This window comes from Diachasmimorpha longicaudata, chromosome 17 (genome assembly GCF_034640455.1).
Source record: "Diachasmimorpha longicaudata isolate KC_UGA_2023 chromosome 17, iyDiaLong2, whole genome shotgun sequence".
Classification (NCBI taxonomy): domain Eukaryota; kingdom Metazoa; phylum Arthropoda; class Insecta; order Hymenoptera; family Braconidae; genus Diachasmimorpha; species Diachasmimorpha longicaudata.
In genome coordinates this window covers 3,952,583-3,976,851 of record NC_087241.1, presented here as the reverse complement: position 1 = coordinate 3,976,851, position 24,269 = coordinate 3,952,583, and the positions used below count along the sequence as shown (strand labels likewise).

Here is a 24,269-nt window from a genome sequence, read left to right as displayed (position 1 = left end):
CGGCTTCCGCGAACCGCCATGACCTGCTTTTCAAGTTGATAAAACCAACGTATATCCAAAACGTAATCTCTCCTCAAACAGTCTTGCGGTTTTTCATTCGAATAGATATTTTCATTTGGAGAAAAAAAATCCGAAGATCGATCGGTTTTTGGTGAGATATTACTGGACGGAAAGAAATTTTGGATGAAAATTAGACATGTGGAGGGAGAAAAGTGGGAGAAAATGACAATCAACCACTTTTAGGTGAAGTTTTGGGGGAAAAATTCGATTTGGGAGGGTAATTTTTTAAATTAAAAATCATATAATTTCTGGTATCTCAGAAAATTAATTGTTCGTATTAAACCGACAATGTTCTTGACTTTTAACAAAGCATCTTCCTGAGGGGGCGGGCACATGTTTTCTTCTTGTTTATCCAACTGTCCGGTGTATCTTGACACCTCCTTTACACTCGATTAGACACTTCTCATGTCCTCCGTCCCTCCCACGACAATTTTTTAACGGAAAAAAAAAAATTCACTTGAGATTTACGACGAAAAAAACTGTCCCCAGGAGTAAAGAAAAACAAATTCTCAAATGTCCATCTGGCTGTCATATTTTGACATTTGAAATTCTCGAGCACATGATCTGCGCTCCTAAATCCCTTCCGGCACGTTCGTTCTGATGAGAAATAAAGAAGAGAAGACTCATTAGGTTTTCGTCACGCATGGCAGATTCTCAGAACCATCACTCAAATAAAAAACTCAAAATCCATTAAAAATCGATTAACCCCCGTGACATTTTATGGAATTCTTCCCTTCAAAGAATCACATCATCGTGAATATATTCTGATAATTTTCTTCAATGCCAAATTCGTGAATTTCATACACTTTTTGGGAAAATAATTTTCGTAATTTTTACCTAATACTTCTCTCGTGTCACACCATATCATAAAAATTATCTGATTTTTCTCTGTGTTCACACAATAATGCAAATTTGTGTTCGATGCAGGTGAAGAATGAAACAGCATTTCACCCTTCCAACACGTCATACAGCCTTAAAACCGCCAAGAACATACCGAAAGACTATCCCCCTCTCCCCCTTTAAATTTCTCCCATTGAATTACTATTCCCCTCCCCTCCATCCTTCGCGCTGTTTTGGAATTTCCTACACAGTCGAGCTCCCAAGTAACACGAGATATATAGAACGAGTATGTACAAAATAGCGGCGTGTCGACAAATGCGAGGTAATAGGAGGCGATTGTTCGTTGTCGGGCCAATTTGAGTGGCAGCCTAGCAATTTGTGTGTTGCTCCCCCAATTCTGAATTCACTGGGCCCCCTCATACATTTCATTTTTTTTTTTTTCATGTGTCGTTTACCCTCCGGAAAAAGGCGTCCCCTGGTTACCTCCTCCTAAAGGGTTGCTCTTCCTTTATTTTCTTCCTTTCAAAATCGTACCGTATGTCCTCACATTTGGACTTGGGGTGCATCAAGAAGTTTTTTTGTCTTCATTTATTCATTCAGGGTTTGAGTTTCCGAGTTTTTTAGTTCATCCGCATTGTTTTTAGCGTTTGAATCATTGAATTTTATTGGGTTGATTTTTTATTTAATGTCAGAATGTTGGAAAAAAATTTAATTTTCAGGGATAGTTGATATAAATAGTGTTATTGTCTTATGTATTTCACTTCAAATAGAATAACATCGACAGGTGAATCAACAGAATGAGAATACTCCCCTCATCTATTTTTTGGATTCTCTTGTTTTTTCCCGTTCGTACGTTCAAATGTATTACGGAGATGGAACAATGAAAAAAAGATGAAAAAAATTGGGTCAATATTGGTTCAACTTTCAGGATTTAATCCTGACTAAAAACAGAACTACAATATCCGTGCAATAAACATGCTGCTATTGTTATCCTAGCAGTATCATTATTACGCAGATTAAAAATTTATATTTTTAAAAATATGTTACAAAATATCTTGGAATTTCTATTAAAATTTATTCCATAGCATATGGTAATCGCATGCTCCCTTTTAATCAAAAATTTTGAGAAATCAGTGACAAAAATTCATGGATTTTCCAAAACTAAAAAACCTGACCTTTCAACCAAAATTAAATACCTCAAAAATTTTCAAAAATTCTACCGCAAATAAACAACGCAATTCTCCCCACCTCTCTCCCTAAAATTTCATTATTTTTTCTCCACCACTCCATAAACCCCCAAATCTTAATTTCCCAATAAAAATCCCCCGAAACCCCATAAAAAAAAAGGCAAAACGAATTTCATCGTGTGAAGTAAGATTTCTCCTTGGATAACACCATCGTCACCTCTCTCCCACCTTTCCCTTTATTTACAACTTTTATTTTAACGTATTTTACGGTATAATCAACGACGCTGTTGAAAACAAAGGCCAGAAATAAATCGTAGCGGAGAAGACTAAAGGCATAACGTCTTTTCCAGGATCGTTTACGGATCCCAGAGAGAAGTGAGATGCTAATCTCGAAGGTGGAAGTTGGTACACCGTAGGATATATCCTTCGCATTGCCGTACATCTTATCCATTATTCACTAATACATACACACAGCTAAATCTCCATCGTATACAACCACCTCATCTGCCACCCCCTCTCCCCCTCACCTTGTGATCTCTTCTCTTTACCTTTTACAAGTTCCCTAGCCGGCAGCCTCTTTCTACCGATTATGCTAATGTTTTTTTTTTTTTTTTCGCCCACACTTTCGTTCATTCCCCTTTTGGTGAGTCTTTGGACTGTCAGGGACGACCGATATACCCGGCTGACTGCCTAGCACATTCTCCCATTGTACCCCTACACCCCCATCCACCCCTTCTTCACCCCCCAGCCATGGAAAATCGTGCGCACGACCCTATTCTACGCATCCCAGGGGATAAATTCTATATTACTCTCTCTCTCTCTCTCTTACTCTCTGGTTCCTCCCCATTTTCATGGTTTTTGGGTAACAACGTCAACCACTTTCAGGATAATTCTTACGAAATGCGGGGGCACGTAGTGGCCGCTATTTTATGATGATTTTCGCACGTGAGACAGGGGGTTGTCGGACAGATTATATTCTATTGATAGTCCCAACAAATGGATGTGGTTTTTTTTCATATATTTTATTGATTTCTGTCACCGAATGTGAAATTGCAATTGTTCGTGTTTTGAATTTTACGAGATTGATGGTACGTTTGGCGGGGTGTATTTGAATTTCCCGCCTCCAGCTTGACCATATGGTGATTACATATTGATCAATGAGGAACAACCCTGAGGCATTTCTAAATGTTAATTAAACTTCAATTCTTTCGTTGTTAGTTTGTAATTTCGTGAGAAAAAAATTTCAGTAAATTTTTTTGAAGTCTCTAGTTACCTGAGGATATTTGACCCTGAGGATTTATTTTACTGGTATTTTTTTATGAGCCCTGGTGGTCCTACCGAGCCACGGCATATGGTCCCTAGTATCCCAGACGTTCATTCATACCAAAATATCAAGTTTAAAAAAATCCGCGGATCAATAATTTGAACCTCATTTGCTCGTGGAAACGTTCAACTTCTCGTTGACATCCTTTTTCGGTCTTCCCTCTTCTCTCCTCCTCCTCCTCCCCCCCAGATCAATAGTAATTCGGTTAGTTAGCATGAATATATTAATAATAATGATATTTTCAGTGAATTAATGAACCACAAATAATTATGGATTCACATACCTTTTAAGGATATGAATAGAAAATTGAAAATCGGAAAACAATGACTCATCCATCCGCATGAAAACCTGCTTGGGAACCATCAGAATTTCAGCTGAATCATCTTATGTTCCCCCTTAAAAACCTCAACGAGAATCATCCACAGTTCATATCCATATATACCCTCACCTTCTCTCGATTTTCCTCTATTGGAAAACCTTTGATCCAATAGAATTCACATTTTCCATCCTATAAATACACCACTATCAGACCCTGGTAGCTCTTACCCCCGGTAGTTCATCGAAATGCCATTAATTATTCACTCGGGTTATGACGGAAGTGGTTTCTACCGTCAGATAAGTGTCACATCTGCGTCACAAATAGATACTTTCATACTGTACCTATGATTTTTCCAAATGGTCTCAACTACCGGATCCTGATAAGATATTTATTTCTATTAAAATCAGTTCATAAAATATTTATGATCACCAATTTGAGTCTGACTGTTGTGCTCATCCCATAAATTCTCGGGACATTCAATTTACATTGCAAGATCAACCCTTTTTATCCCCCAAAATCGCATTCAGTGTCACGATCCTGAAAATTGATGATCAATTGTTCACGAAAATTAATTTATTTTTTCAATTTTTGATGTTAGACTTTTTATGATATCCCTCACATATGAAATCGCTAATTCGATCCTTCAGTCACGGTCTAGCCGAAGTTAAACGACGTGCCATTGGATGGAAATATTGTTCCTCGACAGGAAACAACCTCGTATGTCTGTGTGTCGTGTTCTGCATACGTGATTTGCTTTCTCATCGACTCATCGACGATCCACTACCGCCCCTTCTCTGGCTTTTACCAGTGGGCTTCTACCTCACCAATAAACTTTACACCAGTCCGTGACTGTGACTCCTTTCATCCATTCAGAAACGGAGTATTTTTAGACGAGTAAAACGTCGAATTATTATTATTATTTTTTTTTTAACGATAGAAATGAAAACCTCATTTTTAAAAATATTCATCACCCCATAAATGATCATCAATTACTCAATAATTAAACAGTAATTAACTATCAATCAATAGTTTAATTTGGGTCGATCTATAGGTTATTGCCCTCCCCTCTAACCCCTCGCAAAAAAAATCACTTTCCTGGTATTTTTACTCTCATTTTTTTTTTTTTATCTGAGATAAGTGTCTTTGGTTTTTCGTGGCTATTCCCATTTCGTCGACCACCCGTACAGGGCTATAGATGCACTCTGTATCCAACCAAAGTTGTCTGCCGGAACAACCCCCTCCCCCCCCCTTCGTCCACACTTGAGATAACACCGGCTCAACGAACTCGTTTTGCTACGTATAAACCGAAGAGATACCATCTACCCCGGTGGACCTCCAGTAAAGAACAGGAACTCCTACCAATGACGTATGGCACACCCCTTCAATATTTTCCGGTCTTCAAACTCCTCTGGTTCCTCCAAAAATTCAATTCTAGAGAAGAATCGTCACAAATCCTCCATTGTCCTCTTCTTCTAAGCCTTAAAATAAAAAAATATAAAAAAGAAGGGTTAAGACGCAGTTACATACCTCACGGGGTTGATAATTCCTCGCGAAGAATGAGCCCTCGATATTAAAAGGGAGAAGGAAAATAAAATTAGACGGTGACATTTTTTTTTCTCATCCCTTTCTGTAAAGAAAAAAAAAATGAATGGACTAATCCGGTGGGATGAAAAGTCATGAGAGAATTTTTTTCGTGATTATTTGTCATTCTATTTAAAAAAAGATTATTATCTTTCGAATTAATCGTCTCGGTTGATATGATTGACTATCGGATGTGTGGCAAAACCAGATAACCGTTGGTAATTTCCTGAACTATTACTACCACCGTAATATACCCCCAGATAAAAATACCCAGAATATCCAATCACTCACCCCCACCTGTCACATAATTTTCCTTATTTTTTTATTTTTCATAAATGTTTTTTTCCTCCACGAGATTTCTCTCCCAACAATTTCTTTCGTATCCATTGACCGAATGAGAAGAGCCTCTTTCACACACCCTTTTTCTCATTTTTTTTTTTACGAGTCGAAATTCAACCCCATTGCCCCGTTTATCTCACTTCCCCCATCTTCAGATGTTCCACCTACCTTTTGGATACTCGAAGACGAAAAAAAAAAAAAAAGGTACATACGTATGTTTTAAGACATTCCTCTATACCTGCGCACAAACATTCATGCGCAAGAAGAGAAGGTGAAAGAGAGGGCGCCCACCATCTGGCGACTTAAACCTTTTTCGTTTTTTTTTTTTTTATATTTTTTTTATTTTTACCATCACTGTACTCTCACTCTTCTCCTTCGGCTGCCCGTAATCCCAGACGTTTTCCCAATCTTGTGAAACTTCCAGCTACATCACGTACCCATCGTCCATTCATCGCTTCCGATGTATATAGTCAAATCGAATTTGAGATCTACGTATACGTAATGCGCATTACCCTGAATGTACACTGTGATGGGAAAGGGAGAGGGAGGGGAGGGGAGGGTTGGAAGGGGGTCTTTGTGACCAATTTCCTATCACCATCTCGCTCTATTCGGCATTCCCTTTCTGGCGATGAAACTCGCCTCGCAAATCCGTCTTTAAGAGACACCCCGGAAAATCCAAGGGGATTACTTTCCATTCTTTTCAGGAACTAAAAAAGAAAAAAAAGCGTCACCAGGAGATCTCTTTTTTTTTAATATCCAGAATTCATTCTTCAGACTGATATTATCAACCTCGACTGATGTAACTGTCCCCCAGCTGTTCATTGTCGTCAAAGTAATAACAAAATTAAGAGATGAGTTCGATTATTTTTAAATATCTTACATTGTCACGATAATAATAACCACAAGATGTAAAATAAAAATATAAATAATAATCAACTGAATCGCAAATCAGAAACAAAAAATCTAACAAAGCTTCACCACAAATGCGATCAAACTATAATTCCCCGATAATAATAATTAAAAATTATTATCGTAATACCTCCATAAATGTTATGACAACTGAAAAGCCAGTACTGGCATTAGATACAACGCCTACACAGCCACATAAATCCTACTTTCACGAGAACCTTAAACACCAGTGAATCGTCCAAACCCCATAGAATATGACCACAGTCGAGAAATCCCCATATAACGATATAAATAGAGCACCACTGAACATTATAACCTCTTCCTACGTTTGTCCACTTGGCCCTACACCTTGGTCCTGGTGAACATCACCACCCAGCCCTCCTCATCCAGGACTTTTCTCTTTTCCCTTTCCACTCCGTGAACAATGTAGAATTTCGTTTGGGTTAGGCCAGGATGGTGCTGTGGGCAGTGTTGAGCATTAAAATAAGTCCACGAAACGACCTAACCACGAATGGCTACGTGTTATATGGTTCTTGTATATATAACTATATATGCTAAAGTTGAACGGAAGGGCCATCGCCTGAAGGTCCGCAATTTACTGAGCTATCATCCGCGCGTATGCAGATGTAACGAGCTCACGTCGGCATGGAGAAGGGCGAAAGAGCATTTTGCGGCATTCACTTCTCTTCTCCCCCCTGTACATCCCTTCTTTCTCCCCCTCGTTTTTATTCTCATCGCGAGCTGGAACAGAAGTATCATTGTTAAAATTATAATTTTACCCTTTTATTGACGCAAGTTATTTCTCCTCTTCCTTCACTGTGGAGTACTCGCACTAACGAGCTTGAAAATAAATATGAAAATTGGTGCAATTTTCGAGCAGAGGTTGTACGTGGATGAGCAAATATGGGAACTCAGGGTGATTCGTGGATTCAGGTATTTCATGAAATACTGAATTTTTAGTGAAGATATAAATATTCCAGTGAGTCGTTCACTCCCCAAAAATGACATCTGAAATTTTCCGGAAATTAATTTTTTAATTTCTAACAGTCAATCATTCGTACGAAATATTTATTTTTTTTTTTTCACAAAAAAAAATAATTTCCAATTATCATATCCATAAAGAACACTGGCAATGATAACAATACTAAGGCGACGATGTTAGGGATGATTATTTTTTATTTGTTAATATTAATAATTATTATGTATTAAAAAATGCAAATAATTGGGTGAGTGCCTGCGGGCGATGGTGGGTTGTAAGTTCTCGCAAGAAGTTGCAACAAATTTCGTTAAAAATAAAAACAAAAAATTGTTCCACCGGCAAAGTTGGCTTCTAATGACACCTCAAATGTTAACATGTTTATGACTCCGGTAAACGTGAGGTATTTGATGCAAAAACTTGTCGATTTGTATTGGCATTACGAAACACCTGCAGTTCTCGACATTTGCCATCCATAATACAGTGATGCTCTCCGCGGTATGTCCCAGAGGACCACTCTCACGAGTCGTGCAACGCCGCGCCCTGGAGACGACCGACGACTGTCTCATGAATATCTTGCCCATGTCGCGAACATGTGTATACTTATGGACTGGATCGTAATCCCGTTTTCCCCCTACCTCCCACATCTGTTTAAATCCTCTTGACGCTAAGTAACATAAACATAGAGTACCATAGTATCAGATGTTGTGCATAATTTCATCGAATTTTTTTTTTATCCCTCTTATAAAATTTATTTGACAATAACCAACAAAGGTAGATTCGATTAACGATTATTTTAATTGTTCGACGCACTTGCATTAGCTTAATTAGGTAATGAAAAAAAAAAATTCGAGTTTGAAACGCGAGATAGCCCTGCAGAGTGGACCTGCGTGTTAATCAAGACGTTGACTTTAGAATGTTATCAATATCCACGAATTTAGTGGTATTCAAACCTGATAAGGCTTCGACTAATTATCATTTTTAATTGTAATTTTTACGGAATATTGGTCTCCGTAGAAGGATTCGGTGATTTTTCCCTGTAATTTTCAGAAGAATGTGGAGATCATTATCATCCCTTTTAATTTATTTTTCGGCTGAGTGAGAAAGGAATGAAGGGCAGAAAGGGTCGAATTACAGGGAAGGCGCTATTCTTTCAAGGAAGAAAAGGAGTACGCAGATCCTTTTAAGCAAATCATGTCTAAATTCGGTTAGAGTAGAACCTTCATCCAATATCTTAAGAGATCAATGGAGATATTTATCTGTGTGGGAATTTAAAATAAAGTGGAACCTTCAGGATATAAATGACAGGAATCTATTTGTTTCTATTAATATGATAGATAAAAAAAAACTGCCACCTGTTAGTAATCCCACCATTTTTTTAACCCCAAATAAGGCAATCAATTGACTTCGCTGAGTGCACTCTTGGCATAAAGGGGTAACGAAAACGATTACAAAATTATGATTTATCAAACTACTTTTCTGCGATTTGATACCAAATACCAGAAATCAATGTTGACATATTAAAATTCAAGGAAATTACATACATTTACATAGACATTCGAACTCAAATTGGACATTTCAACATCAAAACAAATCAATGTAATAAATTTCGACAGCAGGGTATGTCTCCATAAATTCATTTATGCAATGATTTTCATAATCATTAGCTGAACTGAGAGGGGATAAGAAATTTTATACAAATAGCTGGGAGCAATGGTCTGTGTATCGATGGATTATCGATAACTGATTCGAGCTGACAACCCATTGGCAAAAAATCTCGGTTGAAAAATATGTATTGAAACATCTGATGACTTTGTCTGTTTAATTTATTTGTCATTTAAACGTATGAACGCACCGGTGCTACGATTTTATTAAATTACTACACGATAATTCACTCGCAAAAATCTGAGAAAACGCAGACATTTAACTGCGACCTGTCCCTTCCGCTGCAGCACCGCAGGAGTTGTGGGTGCCCTAAGATCCTCGAGGACCGGCTGTCGTCCACATCCCCCCACCCTACGCCCTCCCCACTCTCCCCACATCATCTCCTCCTCCACTTCTCGTTTTGCCCCGGTTATTCCCTTCTCCCGCACGATCGAGCTATCGTTCTTACCCCCCTGCACTTCGATATTACTCTTCTCCCTTTTTCCCCCCACTACTATCCGCACCGACACACATACACACGCGCACACTCACCCTCTCCCTTCTGGAGAAGCTCTGGTCGCCACAGTGTCGGGAGTCATCGTCGTTTCTCGTCAGTCTATCGCCGGTCGCGCAGGCGTGCGGTACATTTTCCACTCGTTTCTCCAATTCGATTCTCTTCGATAAAGTAAAATTCGTTCTCCCAATTTACAAACGGAAATCGAATCTTTACTCGTGATTTCGAGATTGGTGCTGGCTCACTGTCTCCCACTCGTTAATGTCGTTAATACGCAACTGGATTTTGCGATTTTAATCGATTAAAAACGAGAGGGATTCGACCTCTCATTTGAGTCGAGGATTTTCAATTTTTTTTTTTAAAGTGAATACACTGGTGGATTTTTTAAAGAGTGAGGTGATACCCCGGGCTTTTGATATCGATAATGGTGATCTCGATGTCCTGATGAACAGTGATATGTGCGATTCGGAGATGTGCGATCCAACGGCACTTCTCGATCTAGTGCCGGACGAGGGATTACTTAAACGTCCCTGTATGGATTACAACGAGTACACGTATTGCTACAGTGGTGGTAGAGGTTAGTCTTTTAATTAAAAAAAAAAGAATTACCATTCAAGGTCATTGACATTGAATGGGGAGAGAAAAAAAGGCCCCAGTGATTTTGTGACAAGTGATGAGTATATATTTTTTTTTTTCGTTTATTCAATTTTGATGAAGTGACGTGTGAGGGATTTTAATCCAAAAGTGCTACGTTTTGTACAATTTTGGTGTGGAAGAGAGACAGACATATACTCTCGGTAGGGGCACTATTATCCGGTGGCATTTTTCACCCTGACATTTCCAAATGTCGCTCCTCACTCATTTTTCTTTTTCATCTCACCGCCCTGCCATTTTTTAACGTGCTTTTTTCACTCGTGCTTTTTTTAACATTAAACGGGGGGTTTGGGGGAATATTGGAGAGCAATCAGTGTGGCCGGGGTGGGAGGAAATTTGCATAATGAAATAGGGAATGCAGTTTTGTTTTGGCCAGTGAAATTGGAATTTAATGGAAAAATGAAAAATTGATTACGGGCGTTTATTGCGGCGGAATTGGAGGGCTGGGAAAGTGAATTTTGGTTGCGATAATTATTGTTTTGGGGAATAGGCAGTTTAGGTATCGAGAAGAAAATAATGTTGTGAAGTGTAATGAGTCGGTTCTCATGTCTTCTTATTTTTAATAAAAGTTCGTTGAGATTGTGGGGGTTTTCCAATTTATTGAAAAATTAAAGCCGAACGAATGAAGGATGAATACAAAAAACTGTTCGACTGTTTTGTATTTAATTGATTGTTTTGTTCTGGATAGTGGAATAGAGGGAGAGAATGAATGGAGATAGTATTTTGGTCGTGATACTTTTTCTGAGAAATACGAGGTTTAGCTACAGAAAGGGAAACAATAATATTATGAAGTGTAATGTGTCGATTCTCACGTCTAATTTTGAATCAAAAGTTATTCACCTCGCGAGTGATTTTTAGTTTGTTAATGAATTTAAATTTTCACGAGGATGAACAATGATACAATTTCGTATTGCACAATGAAATTATTGGAATTTAATTTACCGGATTTTTTTTTTATTCGCTCTTGTGTTCCAATTACTTGTGATTATTCTCGAAACTCAAAAATATTTTCATTTTATTGTGGGAAAGTTATTCTTCGAGGTTTTTTTCTCCCTATTTTAAAGGGAAGTTGAAAATGTCACGGCCCGGTAGAATTTCCTTCGAGTATTTGTGAGAGGTGGAGTGAGAAAAAATAAACGGGATCGATTAGAGTAAACAGTTGGGCCTTTAAGGGGCCTTTTCGAGGGTTTCCGTTTTCCTTTGATATTTTCCCAGGGTTTGTGTCACAGTGCAAGTGACACTCTGTTTAGCTCCACGACTGAGTGCACCTGCTTTTACGAAAATCACGATAAATAGGGTTGCTGAGAGGAAAATTATTTCAAAAGCTGTGAAAATATGTTTAATTAATGGAACAGGGGAAATTTGTCATTTGAGTGCAACTGTGAAAACAAAAGTTTAGAAGATTAAGGGGGTATTCTAGTGTTACATAAGCAGTATGGAGGGAGGTGGATCCAAGCCTTCTGACAGTTGGTATCATCAGCATAGAGAATATGTTCATATGGGGTTGGGGGTGAGCAACAAAATTATTTCAAAAACAATTGGACCGATTGACAAACAAATAATTAAAAGAAAGTGATTTTCATCCGAAATATTTTTGGAAAGAGAATTACGAAGTGGTGAAATTCTCCGAGACAAAATAATTATTTTGATTCCTCGATTATTGATTTACCCGGAAAATCAATTAAAATTAAATATATTAAACATTTTTGAGATTACAAACACGTGTGCGATTATCGATTGATTCTCGGGTATAACAAGCGTCTGAGATCTAATTGCTGGGAAAGTCGAATGGGCGTGAATTTGGTGGTGATGGAGGTTTTTTTCATTCGAGGGGGGACGCTTATCGAAGGGAAGGAAGGCAATACACACCCTCAAAAACCGGGAAAGGACTCTTTCACCCCCTCCTCCCCCCCATACGATGAACGCTTTCGTCCTCGAGTCTCTATCCAATATCCGCGACCTGCCAAATGCACGGGGGTTTATCTTCTATCCTTTTTCCTCACCCTCATTCCTTTCTTACTTCTTCTCTCCCTTGACGACGGCCCCCGCCGACGCATCGATCTTAACCTCGGCTCAACGGATTTATTTCGGCCTCTTCTACGACGTTACCAAAGGGGAAAATAATATCAGGGAAAAATACGACTATTTTCTTTTTCTCTCATCCTCGCTTCTTCAGTTAAGTTAATCTAGGAATTAACGCCGGATTACGTTGAATACCCAATTGCGGCTGATGGATGGGACGGGTGATTAATAATCGGGGTGGAAAAAAAAAATTACTATTCCATTACATAAGAGAGAAATGAGAGAAATGGATAACTAGTTTTTTTGAGATTTTAGGGAATTAAATCATAAAAAAATATTCGTATTATTGAGAATGAATTTTACATAATCACATTGATTAATGATTGAACATGAAAAAAATGTAGATGTGTAGGGACATGTAAACGTAATGTATGTAAATACTGATTTTTATCTGTCATTTAAAATCGCCTTTATAGAAATAATTTAATTCAAGAATTTTCTATCCTCCATTTGATTCTACTCGTCCACTTGAATTTTATTCCCTCGGCATCTCCTGGAACGAGTGAAAATATTTTCAAACTTTGGGATAAAATCTTGTGGCACGTGCCGTCTCTCAGGGAAAAAAAAAACTATCTTCCTCAAATCAGGATATGTTGGTGGGCATTTAACGACCCCGTGGGTCCACTATCTCGTTGAATAGACATTTAATTAATATCCTAAATCAAGATGGTATCTGGGAGAAAAAATAATCCAATATCTTCTATTACGTTTTCAAGATCAGTATCGCAGCTTAATATCCACCATCAACTCACCGATTTAGGAATAATATTGCGTATATTCCGAGTTACAATCTCTCCTAGTCATTTTTTATATTATTATAGAGATAACAGCGTCTTCAATGTACCATATCTCCTTTCTACATTTTATCTGACATCTAACATTTGTAACTAAATATCATAGAATTTCTTCTCTTTATTTTTTCTCTTTGATTATCTGTGTGGTGAGTTTGATTGAGCGAGAATAATTTCTTAAATGAAAGAATGCTTGGGATGTCACATCAATCATCTGTCTAATGTTTGTCACTTAGTTTGTTGTCAATTCAATGTCTCGAAAAAGTTAACAAAGTGAAATAAAATTGAACGAGTTCTTTAAACTGTAAAAAATAATCATTTTAATCGAATATTTTTCTGACGAAAATTTGAATGAAAATATTGGACGTTTGTTCGAAACAAATATGATTGTTAATATTATAGTTTTTGTGTTGGTGTAATCTATCATTGTTGCTATTCAGTAATAATAATCCATCAATTTACCGCAATATTGAGAAATATATTTCCTCCCACGTTCTCACAATCGCTTGAAAAATCTCATGCAAGAGATTAAAGTCCATTGTTTTTATTTATTTGCCAATGAAAAAAAGAAATAAACAATTTTTACGTGATGAATGAAATTGTATACATGTCGGCCAAGTGTGGGCGAAATACCGTTTTGCCATTCGCAAAAAAAAAAAAAACCGGAACCCTTTCAACCTTTCTCTTTTTCCACACACAGTGTGGGCGAAAATGTCTTTCCCACATCGTTGCACCTTGCGATTGCTGTTATTATCGATGTTTTCATGAGAAGTAAATTTACCTGAGGGTTCGATGACCCTTCCGGTAGATTTTTTTTCACTTCAATATTATTTCTCCTGTCAGGTCATCCTTCGTTTCGGGAGGATAGTCAAGCGATTTTTTTTATCAATTGCAAATGGGATTTTTTTCCGGGAGGGGAGAGGTCTAGGGAAGGGTCCAGATAGCTGAATCGATCATTACGAAGGTCGTAAAGTTATAAAAATTCTGGGGAGAGTCGAGGGCCATTGGGACACACTCGGGATTATTTTAAAAAATGATCCCGGAAATTTGGAGGGGTGGGGTATGATCGAAGTGGTTGATTCCAGGGTAAGTTTTAACCTTAATTAACCCCTAATAGTGGCTCAAACGAAGAAATATAATTTTGAAAAAGTAAAGTCTATGAATTAAATTAATATTTGATAAAAATAATTTTTTTTTTCTGTGAACACGTCAACCTATGATTGAGGTGTTAATATCTTCACTAATTAATTTTTTTTATCTTAATTATCTCCTCTAGATCCACCCACTCCATCGGTATTTCACTTTTGTACTTTTATCAATCATATCCATCATCACTACACTCGAATATACACTATTAGGGGTGAAAGGCCTCCCTGTTCTCTGCTCAACTTCCAATTAAACTCGTTTCGCCCTTTGTCCCGTTTCTCCGTGACGCCGCAGCCTCTTGACCCCCTTCGCATTTTTTTTTTTTAAATTTCAAGATTGTTCTCTCTGATGATATCCCCCTCACGTGAAACATCGAAACGCACACTCGAGTCGGAGCTTGACTCATTTGGAGACAAAAATTTCTTAACGAGACCGTTATGCGAGGGTGTTAGGGAAAAAATTAAAGGGAGGGTACGGATCTGGTAAATTTACACTGAGCCCTTCCACTTCTCCTTGCTCATCGTCTTCAACAACTCTCTCAACACTCGCTTCATCCCCTCGACACTTATCAACAGAGGTATGGGGTGAGGTGAAGACGTTGATGACTTTTGTTAATTGTGGAGTTGAGTGAAATATTAATTACGGATGAAAGCTTGATGAGTTGACTCAGGGATCACTCGGAAATTCTCAGATGTTAAGTATGAAAAGTACTAATTCAGGGGTAAATAATTTTGAATGTCGATTCACTTGAAGTTCATGGGAAATCTAGTGTTTTGAATCGATCGATTGTTCAAATCTATTGTTTTTAGTCAATTTATAAAAGAAATAATGTGTCCTATGTTAGTGTGCAATTTAATGAAAAAAAAATATCGATATTGGGGGTAAAAAAAATGAATTCGTCCTTCACATTTTCGCGAGTCCTTTTTCTCATTTTTTTAAAAACCCTCACCTTCTTCACTTCATGAATGAAACCAATTCCTCTCCCCAAATATTTTTCAAAAAGAAACATTTTGGGTGAATGGTCGAGAAACATTTTTCTCATGCATTTACTGTCATGATTTGTCCAAGAGAATAAAAAAAAAAACAGTGAATACAACGTGAAAATGACTCTGGCCACAATCGTTTATGCTCTTGAATTGTTGCGCACGGGTTTTAATATGAAAAAGTCGAGTGTCAAGGTGTGGAATAAGCATTTCACCGCCCCTAGTTTCTTTTTTTTTTCTTTCCCCGAAAAATGAAGGGCCCACACTTTGCGAACAAACGAACAACACTCGACCTTTTTCATCTTCTCTTTCTCTAATAAATTCCATTAGACATGGGCTCTTGGACCTATTTGGGAATAGATATTATGTTACGTTATTTCTTATGATGTGTATGTGAATGGGTGTGCGCATCCATTACGCGGCCGGGTGCGACAACAAGGCTCCTCTTTTCAAGAGCCAAAAGAAAAAGAATGAGATGGAGAGAAGGAGAAAAAAAAAATGCATTGAGCTGAACGAAACCAACCAGCCGAGGATAATTCGACGCAAGAGCGATGCGCACGGTTATCGTCTTTTGTCGTGGGCATTGGGTCCCTTTAATGGTTTACCCGGGGGAGGGGCGACGGGGGACAGGGGGGGGGACCAAGACTTGAGAATGGGCCTTGAAACGTAAACCTTGTCTGGTACTCTTTGGTTACAATAATGCCGCCTGTGGATTCACAACTATTAATAAGAATAACGATGTGAAAAATCGTTTCGATGATCTGATTTCAACGAGGTACGTCAGCTGGAAAAATAAATTTCTTTTTTAACGTTGAGCCACTGGACTGGCAAAGTCTTGAGTCATTTCCGCAGTTTAATTATCTGAAAACAGATGTTTACGAAGATTTTGGATTTTTCGGGAGCTAAAGGGGTAGATGGTACAATGGCTTGACCCATTTGCCGGAGGAAAAGAAATTTATAAGTTGAGTTTGGTTAATGGATGACAAAAGAATGGAATTGTCATCGTGGAAGATGACAATTTCGAAGGAAATTTTCGGTTTAAGTTCAAATGCAAAGAATTGTTCAATATAAATTATGGAAAGTGTAGAAACAATTTCTTATAAATTATTTACCTCATATATATGTATGTATTTTATATATTTTTTTTTTGTAATTTATACGTATATAATTTTTCCGTATGTTCAGTGACCTGTGGAATTGTTATTCACTGAAAAAAATGTCTCCTAATTTGCGAATAAATTTGTATCATATAATACCCTCGTAACTTTGCAAATAAATTTTCTCCAAAATCAGGCAACAATCTGCTACGAACTCGTAAACCCAAGTGCACCCCATGTTTCCCAACGGACATCAATCCTCACAGCGATTCGAATTTGATGCATAGCCAGTATACGTGATCCTGAGCAACTTCCAAGTCAGTTGCCTCCCGTTTCGCGTATATTTCGTTCTTTTTCCTCCTTTACTTTTCCACTCGTTTCCCTCTCTCCCGAAAAAAAAAGGTAACGAATGGCCAAGGGAGAAGTGATCCCGGTGCCGAAACTTGTCCGGGGTAAAGTTGGATCGTAAAAAAAAAAAGAAGTAAAAACAAGCACGAATCCTAGTGCATTTTGGGTATGTGGAGAAAGATTGGGTCGACCAAGCGCACAGCGAAAATAAAGGGTTTGTTGAAGGAAAAAACAGTTTATCGATTTCGGGGTTAAATGTTTGCCTTAAATCCGAGACAATTTCGTGAAATCGATACAGGTCTGGGGATTTTCTCTCCAAGAATTCGGGCCCTTTGAGACATGGTAAATGCAACAAATAAATACATTCATTGTCTCCCACTCGAATGACTATGAAAGCTATTGTTGTGAATTTCTTCCTCTGCACTTCTACATTTTTGTCTACGATACAATACAACCCTCGTGGCACAATCGGTTTGTTGGTTGGTTAGGGGCGGGAGACACCACCACCCGCGTCGAAGACACTTGAGACATCGGACAGTTTTTGAAATTTTACAGTCCCTCAAAGTTGAGGGACTGAAGTACTGTATTCTTTTGACACTCGACGTTATGGAATTACTTTTCTTGGGAATTTCATGGTTACCGTCCTCGAGATGTCCTCCTTGACTGGGGGATGAGACTCGTGCCATCATCCTCGTGGCTTTGTGTCTATACATCCCAATCCTGATTTTTTTTTTTTGCGCAAAGTTAACTCTAGTGGCTGCGGGGGGTAGTTCTGTGGGTTACAAATAATGAGATGAAACTACGACTCATGAATGACATTTTTGCACAGCGAAAAATATACAATGCACTCATCGATTATGGAATTAGGGGAAGTTAGGGGGATGATACGTAATTTTTACTACCAAAAAAATCGACATTTTTTATTACTTTTATTTCTGTTTGGGTGGTTTAAGGGTTGAGGGACTTTGGAAAATTTTATTGGGTTATTATTTTACCAGAAAAAGTATTAAAAATAATTTTTCGATATTATTGAATGATTTCAGGGTGTTTATTGGATAACACGGCACCTAGGGGACCGCCCGATGTGCCACCTCGTAATCCTACAATGAGCAGACTCAACGGAAGACTACCAGGAAGCCACGCAGCGAGTGAACACGAACGTGATCCGGATCTTGAGCCCTCCTGTCTTGTACGGACCCCATCGGGTAACTTTTATAATATAAGTGAGTACAAGTTTTTTAATATGAAAAGAATACTTCGAGAAAATCTGGGAAAATGTCAACCGTCGCTGACAGTCTGCCGAGCCCTTTCCGAAATTTATTGATCGAAAAGTCCAGTAATTACATACATGAGTATAATATACATTATTACATACATTGGATCTATGGCACCTGAAACTATTCAGGAGGAGTGTAACCTGGTCGATAAAATGACGACCTGAGGGTGGAGTTACTTTAAAATAGTTTTTCATTTTTTTTTTATTATCATTTTTGCGCGAAAGAATTTTATCAGAAAAATATGTACATTCTCGATTTAATGTAATACTGGAAAACGAGACAAACGAAAGGTTCTAACGGTGGAACAATGAAAAATACCTCTCCCCTCAGTATCCTTTGACGACTTTGATGAGGGTGCGTTTGCAAAGAGAATTGGTGGGCGTGTATAGCATCGCGTAGGGAATTCCAAGCAACTCGAGAACTCTTCTTATCTCTAACGTATATATATATACATATATACTCATGCAGTAGCCCTCAATCCAACCTAGAAAGAGTCCCCATGGGCCTTCTTCTCTCCTTTCTCTCTCCCTATTACTCTTTTTTTTATATTTTTCCCACAGCTTTATTTCATCATCCCGTGTTTTATCTTATCCTGAAGAAACAGAGGTCCCAGCTCCTCGGATACCCAACTCCATTACTGTATTCCTCGAAAACGTTTTTCTTTTATCTTCCACAAACATCATTATTTCACCGCTTGAAAAACGTTTAAACTTTATGAAATAAAAAATTGACTCGAATTTATAAATATTTTTTTTTATCATTCCGCTGTTTGTATGTATCTGAGAATAGGAATAATAATGTGAAAGAAATACAATGGTAAATGATCCGAGAAAATGGGTGGGAAAAGTCGAGTTTATAGCCTTCGTTGCACTCGAAAAGACCCCAGAATCCGACATCTGCGAGTGTCCTCAAGACTGTCGAATAAAAAAAAAAATGAAGAGATCCCTTACACAAAATGATTTACGATCCCTCCTTGAACTTATTGACTCTCAGTTATGACACTGACTTATAATACTGTTCTCCACCTACCGAGTGTCCTTAATATATTCAACAAAAAAAAAATTGGAGAATGACATTTCTGTGGTTAAGTACCCGAGGATCGAGGGGGTGATTTCAATTCAACAAGATTTTAATTTATTGTTGAAAAATTAAAGTTGAAAAATTTATTCTCGTTAAAAAATAACGGTAAATCGATGCAACCCCTATGATTCATTGGTCTAAAATTTCAAACTCGATACAACGGGTGTAACCACAAGGATTCTCAAGCTAAAATCGAGGAGACGAGCTGTTCCAGCGCACTTCCTCGAATGTAATTACGCAAGTGAGAGGGGGAAACGAACTCTGAGGGTTTTCCAAAGAGAACAAACACATTAACATGGGGGCTTTCAGGTTTGGGGTCGATACACACGTCGTAAGGGCTTTTGTTTAGGCTTCCTCCAGGGCCCATCAAACCATCCACAAGCAGGAATACACTCGCTCGCGCCAAACCAACCATTGCCAAGTCGTTTTCGCAAGGCGTGGGAAGTATTTCGCGTAATATCCCTCACTGAGTGTATATATATGTGTGTGGGTGAGAGAGAGAAAGGAGAAAACAGCGTTACGTTAATTGCGGGTGTCCGTGAGCTGCCCTAAAGGAAAGAATCGAGGGTAGACTATACTTATTACGATGTTTAAGAATATATCCGTGATCGAGACGTTTAGGGACTCACGAAACTTCAATTTTTTATTTTTTTATTTTTTTCCCTCTTTTTTTAGTTTTCGTCTTCTATTTTTTAAAGTAGAAAATGAACTTGGTCATTTTAGTCGGTGGTTTTATTTCTGTACTCTCCCTTGAGAAAGGAAGAAGAAGAATTGGAAGAGGACCGATGGAATCGAATTAGAGCGGTCGCGCCCTGGAGGACTGCGACTGTAATTGGCACCCATTAAGTGATTTATAGCTGCAATTCTCCAGGTCAAAATCAGGGACAATACTTTTTCCTGGATTTATTTTTGAATCAATGTGAAATGGGTTGTTCCTGGTTTTTTAATAAGTCTGATTGATTTAGTAAAAATGTATGGAACAGGGAAAGAGAAAATTCATAAAATTTTTGCGATTTTTCCCATAATAAATTCAGGAATTATCAATTTTAGAGACTATAAATCGAATATTTTGATTTTTGTTGCAGAAACACCGAAGAATGAATATAACAACAAACATCAGTCGACGGGAAATAGTCCAATAAAAGTCGAACTTCAGAACAACATGGACAGGTAAGACGAATCACTTTCACTCCAATCGATCACCATAACACACTTGTGACACACTCACTTTGAAATCAATAGATAAAAAGGAGACGAAAAATTGCAACGGTTTCTCCCTTAAACCGACAATGACATTTGTGCCCGATACTTGAAAAAAAAAAATTCTGCCATTTCATTCACTAAATTCCACCGTGAATTCTGAATGAACTTGACGTATACCCATGAATCATTCATTCATTCATGCAGTTGAATAATACAATGCGTAAACGGTATCCCAGTTGTTTGTTACGAACAGAGAAATTGTGAAAAGTCACAGAGACGTTCCAAATTTACTGTGGAAAATCGGTCGGACTCTTGAATATGTCCAACGGTCCTTAGAAATATTCATCTTGAGGGCCCTTGAGAGTGTGGTTCTGGTCCCTTAAGACCCCATGGACTGGCCCCACCGTACGATGAAAGAAATCTACAGTAGTCAGAGAGAAAAAAAAAAACCAGACACTTTGATACGGAGGAAAAAATGAACAAAAAAAATTCCCAGAATCTCAGACTCCTCTCTGGCCCTTCATTTTGACAGTAGTGAAGACAAATAATCTTGAAAAACGTAAATCATTGTGTAAATTCGGCGTGAGAGTGGAAAAACAGATTTTCCTCTGTAATAGTTCGCACAAGACAGTTTTTCAAATTCTTCATGAGAGATTTTTTTCAAATTTCGTGAAACAAAAATCGTTAATTGAGTGTTTACAAGTCAAAAAAAAGTATTTCCCTTTTTTTGGGGGGCTTCCGCAAGTGTGGACGTCAAGTAAACTACAACTATCTGTCTATCTCGTTCAAATATTATGGTTAGACTCCCTCTTCATCTAAAGCCACTGGCAATCATTCCAAGACGAGTGTAAACACTTCCATCATTCCGGACTAGCTTCGTGGGTGTATACACACGATTCAAGCCCAGAATAATAAGAAAAATCCTCGCTTATCTTTTTTTGTTCATCCAAGTTTTTTATTCAGACAACAATGACTTACATTATTTAGAAATCTTAAAATCCAATGACGAAATTCTCGAGTGCCAAAAAAAAGTGAAACTGAATGAAAAGTAAAAAAAAACCAGAAGAGCAAACGAAATCGTAAATCATTCTTTCGATGCCATTCAACCGATTGAGACACATCTCCCATCCATATCTACATGTGTTCGGTTTAAGTACTACCATCTGGGATGTCTGGTACGATTAGAAACGGTTTTTGAACCTCCAACCGATGCAGGAGTAAAAACACCCACGTCTGCTCAACCTCATGCAGCTCAGAATCATAAAGATAGATCATAACAGCCGCGGGCACCTGAGAGTGTTGTGAACCATGAGAAACGCATTAAGACAAATGTTTTTTGTTGTTAATCTTCGAAACACCGTGGAACATGAATTATTTCTTGTGAAGCGTTTACTGAGACTAAATATTTATGTAGAACGTGATTTTTTTTATTGCTGTCCTATCAACATTCCGAACCCAATGGCATCTCCGATGTTAACGATACCGCGTCGTAAATTTAAAAACGAAGAAATGGGATTTTTTTTTAATAATAATGTGGGTTGAAGATGATTGGATGATTTTTTGTCGCAGATTCCAACACAATTTGCAATATAATCTGTCTATGAATGTCGTGTAAATCAACCAATGTTTCTAACAATTTCTGTCCTACAGGGTACCAATACCATATGGTCATGCACCATCGATGATTCCAATGAGGAGGCAAAGTATTCGATGCCATTTTCGCAAGGGAATTGACTGGTGTAGCTGGAAATTAATTGCAATAGTAGTTATAATGGTCTCACTGTGTCTCACAGCAGCTCTCACATACGTAGCTGGTGAGTATTTTCTATATTTTTCATCCGATTTTATTATTACAAAAATACAAATTAATACTGCAATGATTTACTAAGTTATCCCCAATAAAAAAATCCCTCCCATAACGAAATGTCCTGTTATTTTAATTCAAGCTTCGAATATAGTGAACTGGTCGTATCAAGGAACCAAGGCCTGTACAGTCCTAGTTGGTGATAATGGAGATGGTAAGACACCGTCAGAATCCAAAAATTCTTCATCAGCATCCTCAACGTCATCACCAGGGCGCTCGAGGACGCCATCATCTGGAGGTAATCATCTGGATATATTCGACTTCTACAGTCGTAAACGTAGAGACACAAATGAGCATGATAATTCGCACATTGATAATTATGAAGAATCAAGTAGTTTGGCTGATGTAATAATGCATGATGGTGATGGTATTGGAATAACTGGTGAAACATCATCAGTTTCTAGTGTACACGATGAGTCCAGTGATTTTACTAACTTTGGTGATGGTACTTCTAGTGTTTCTGTATCTTATGCTTATGATTTTTCGTCTCGTCGTTCGGAAACTACCGAAAATTTACAAAATACTGATGTTGTTACGTTATACGATGAAACCACAACTCAGGTACCTGGGATTAGTGAACTTTACGAAGACGTTACAGAAGAATCTTCTCAGGTTTCTGTCCCATTAACAACTGACATTGATATTGAAACTTCAACGGGAGTAAGTGACTTAGAAGATGAAGAAATGTCGCAGTCTTCTCTGGTGAAGGAAAATTTTGAAGAGTTTCATGATAATTCAGGTAAGTTGAATGTCGAGTGGGCAGACAGAATCGATCAGGTTACGTCGGAAAACATCCTGAAGATAACTGATGAAATTCCCGATGAATTATCAACGTCGGATATCGAAGTTCCTCCGCAACAAATCGACAAGTCTGAAGAGCCTCAGCAAGACTATCCAATTCCCATTTTTACTCGTTTCGATGAGGAAGTTGAGATTGTGAAACTAAACGAAGGAAAATCGACAACAATGCTGAAGAAAAATGTATACAATGCAGCGAAACCAAAGGACAAGGAAAAGGTCGGATCAAATTTCATGACGAACGATGTTAAGGAGCCATCAATTTACTACAAAGATCTCTCTCAGGAAGATTTGGGTGTCATTATGAAGGAGGGAAGTGACGAAGACTTTCTTCGTGAATTCAATCGACGTTTTCGTGATCATGAATTCATCGATAATGAACTTTTTCCACCGGAGCCATCTCCGAAGGTCGTACCAATGGTTCCACATGACTACTCACATGGCACTTATGGCTGGGAGCATGCTAATTCTATATTAAATTCTAACAATCATGAAGTACTAACAAATGGTGGAAGCAATGCTGATGTGCCTTCGAATCATCTATCAGTCGATCAAAATTCCCATCGTTTGATCATTAACATTTCAATCGCCACAGAGGATCGATTGTCAGTTACAAAACCTGTCTACGTACTATCAGTTTCTGTACCAAACGATGGAAATCCTAATAACATCATTCCTGGAATTAACATTGGTCCTGCTCAGCTACAGAGAACTAATGAGGCTTTAGAGGTACATCTACCACCACCACCACAACCACCTGTCCAACCACCACCAGTGTGGGGTGGTGGTGAATGTGAATGTTCGTGTCCTTGTATGGATTCGTCATCTGATGAGTGGGATAATTTTCCAGTTGATGGCAATCAGACGAGTCTTGATGAGGAGATCGATGATGATGGAACTGATAGAAGAAATTTTAAGGTGCTGAATGGAACCAGTGAGACTAACACTGAAGAGTATTCCTCGAGTACCGAAGGGTATAGTAGTGATTCCACCACTGAAGATGGTCAAACAATTTCAGAGGGAATGAGTAGCACCACTGATGCTAATTTTTGTACTACTCCACTACCCCCAGAGCCAACTATTCTTATTCTCGAAGGTGAGGTCGACGTTCCCCAAGAATTTTCAACAATTTTTTTTCCCTCAGTCGAGTGAAAAACATTAATTGCATGGGCTCGAGCTTCTTGCTGCTTTCTAACATTTGCGTTGGGTAATTTTTAGGTGGAGTGATTAATGGGGAAATTGCATGGTGCGTG

General features: G+C 38.2%; 1 protein-coding gene across 8 annotated transcripts in view; it reads left to right on the top strand.

The window, feature by feature from the left end:
- Positions 1-24,269, top strand: part of LOC135170415 (teneurin-m) — a 138,590-nt gene that overhangs the window by 100,061 nt on the left and 14,260 nt on the right. For 4 of the 8 annotated variants that reach the window (XM_064136203.1, XM_064136201.1, XM_064136202.1 and 1 more), the window contains exon 1: positions 22,464-24,112. In XM_064136203.1, the coding sequence (XP_063992273.1) occupies positions 22,570-24,112 (1,543 nt within the window). In that variant the 5' untranslated portion in view covers positions 22,464-22,569. The other 4 variants (XM_064136205.1, XM_064136206.1, XM_064136204.1 and 1 more) reach the window with 3 other exon arrangements.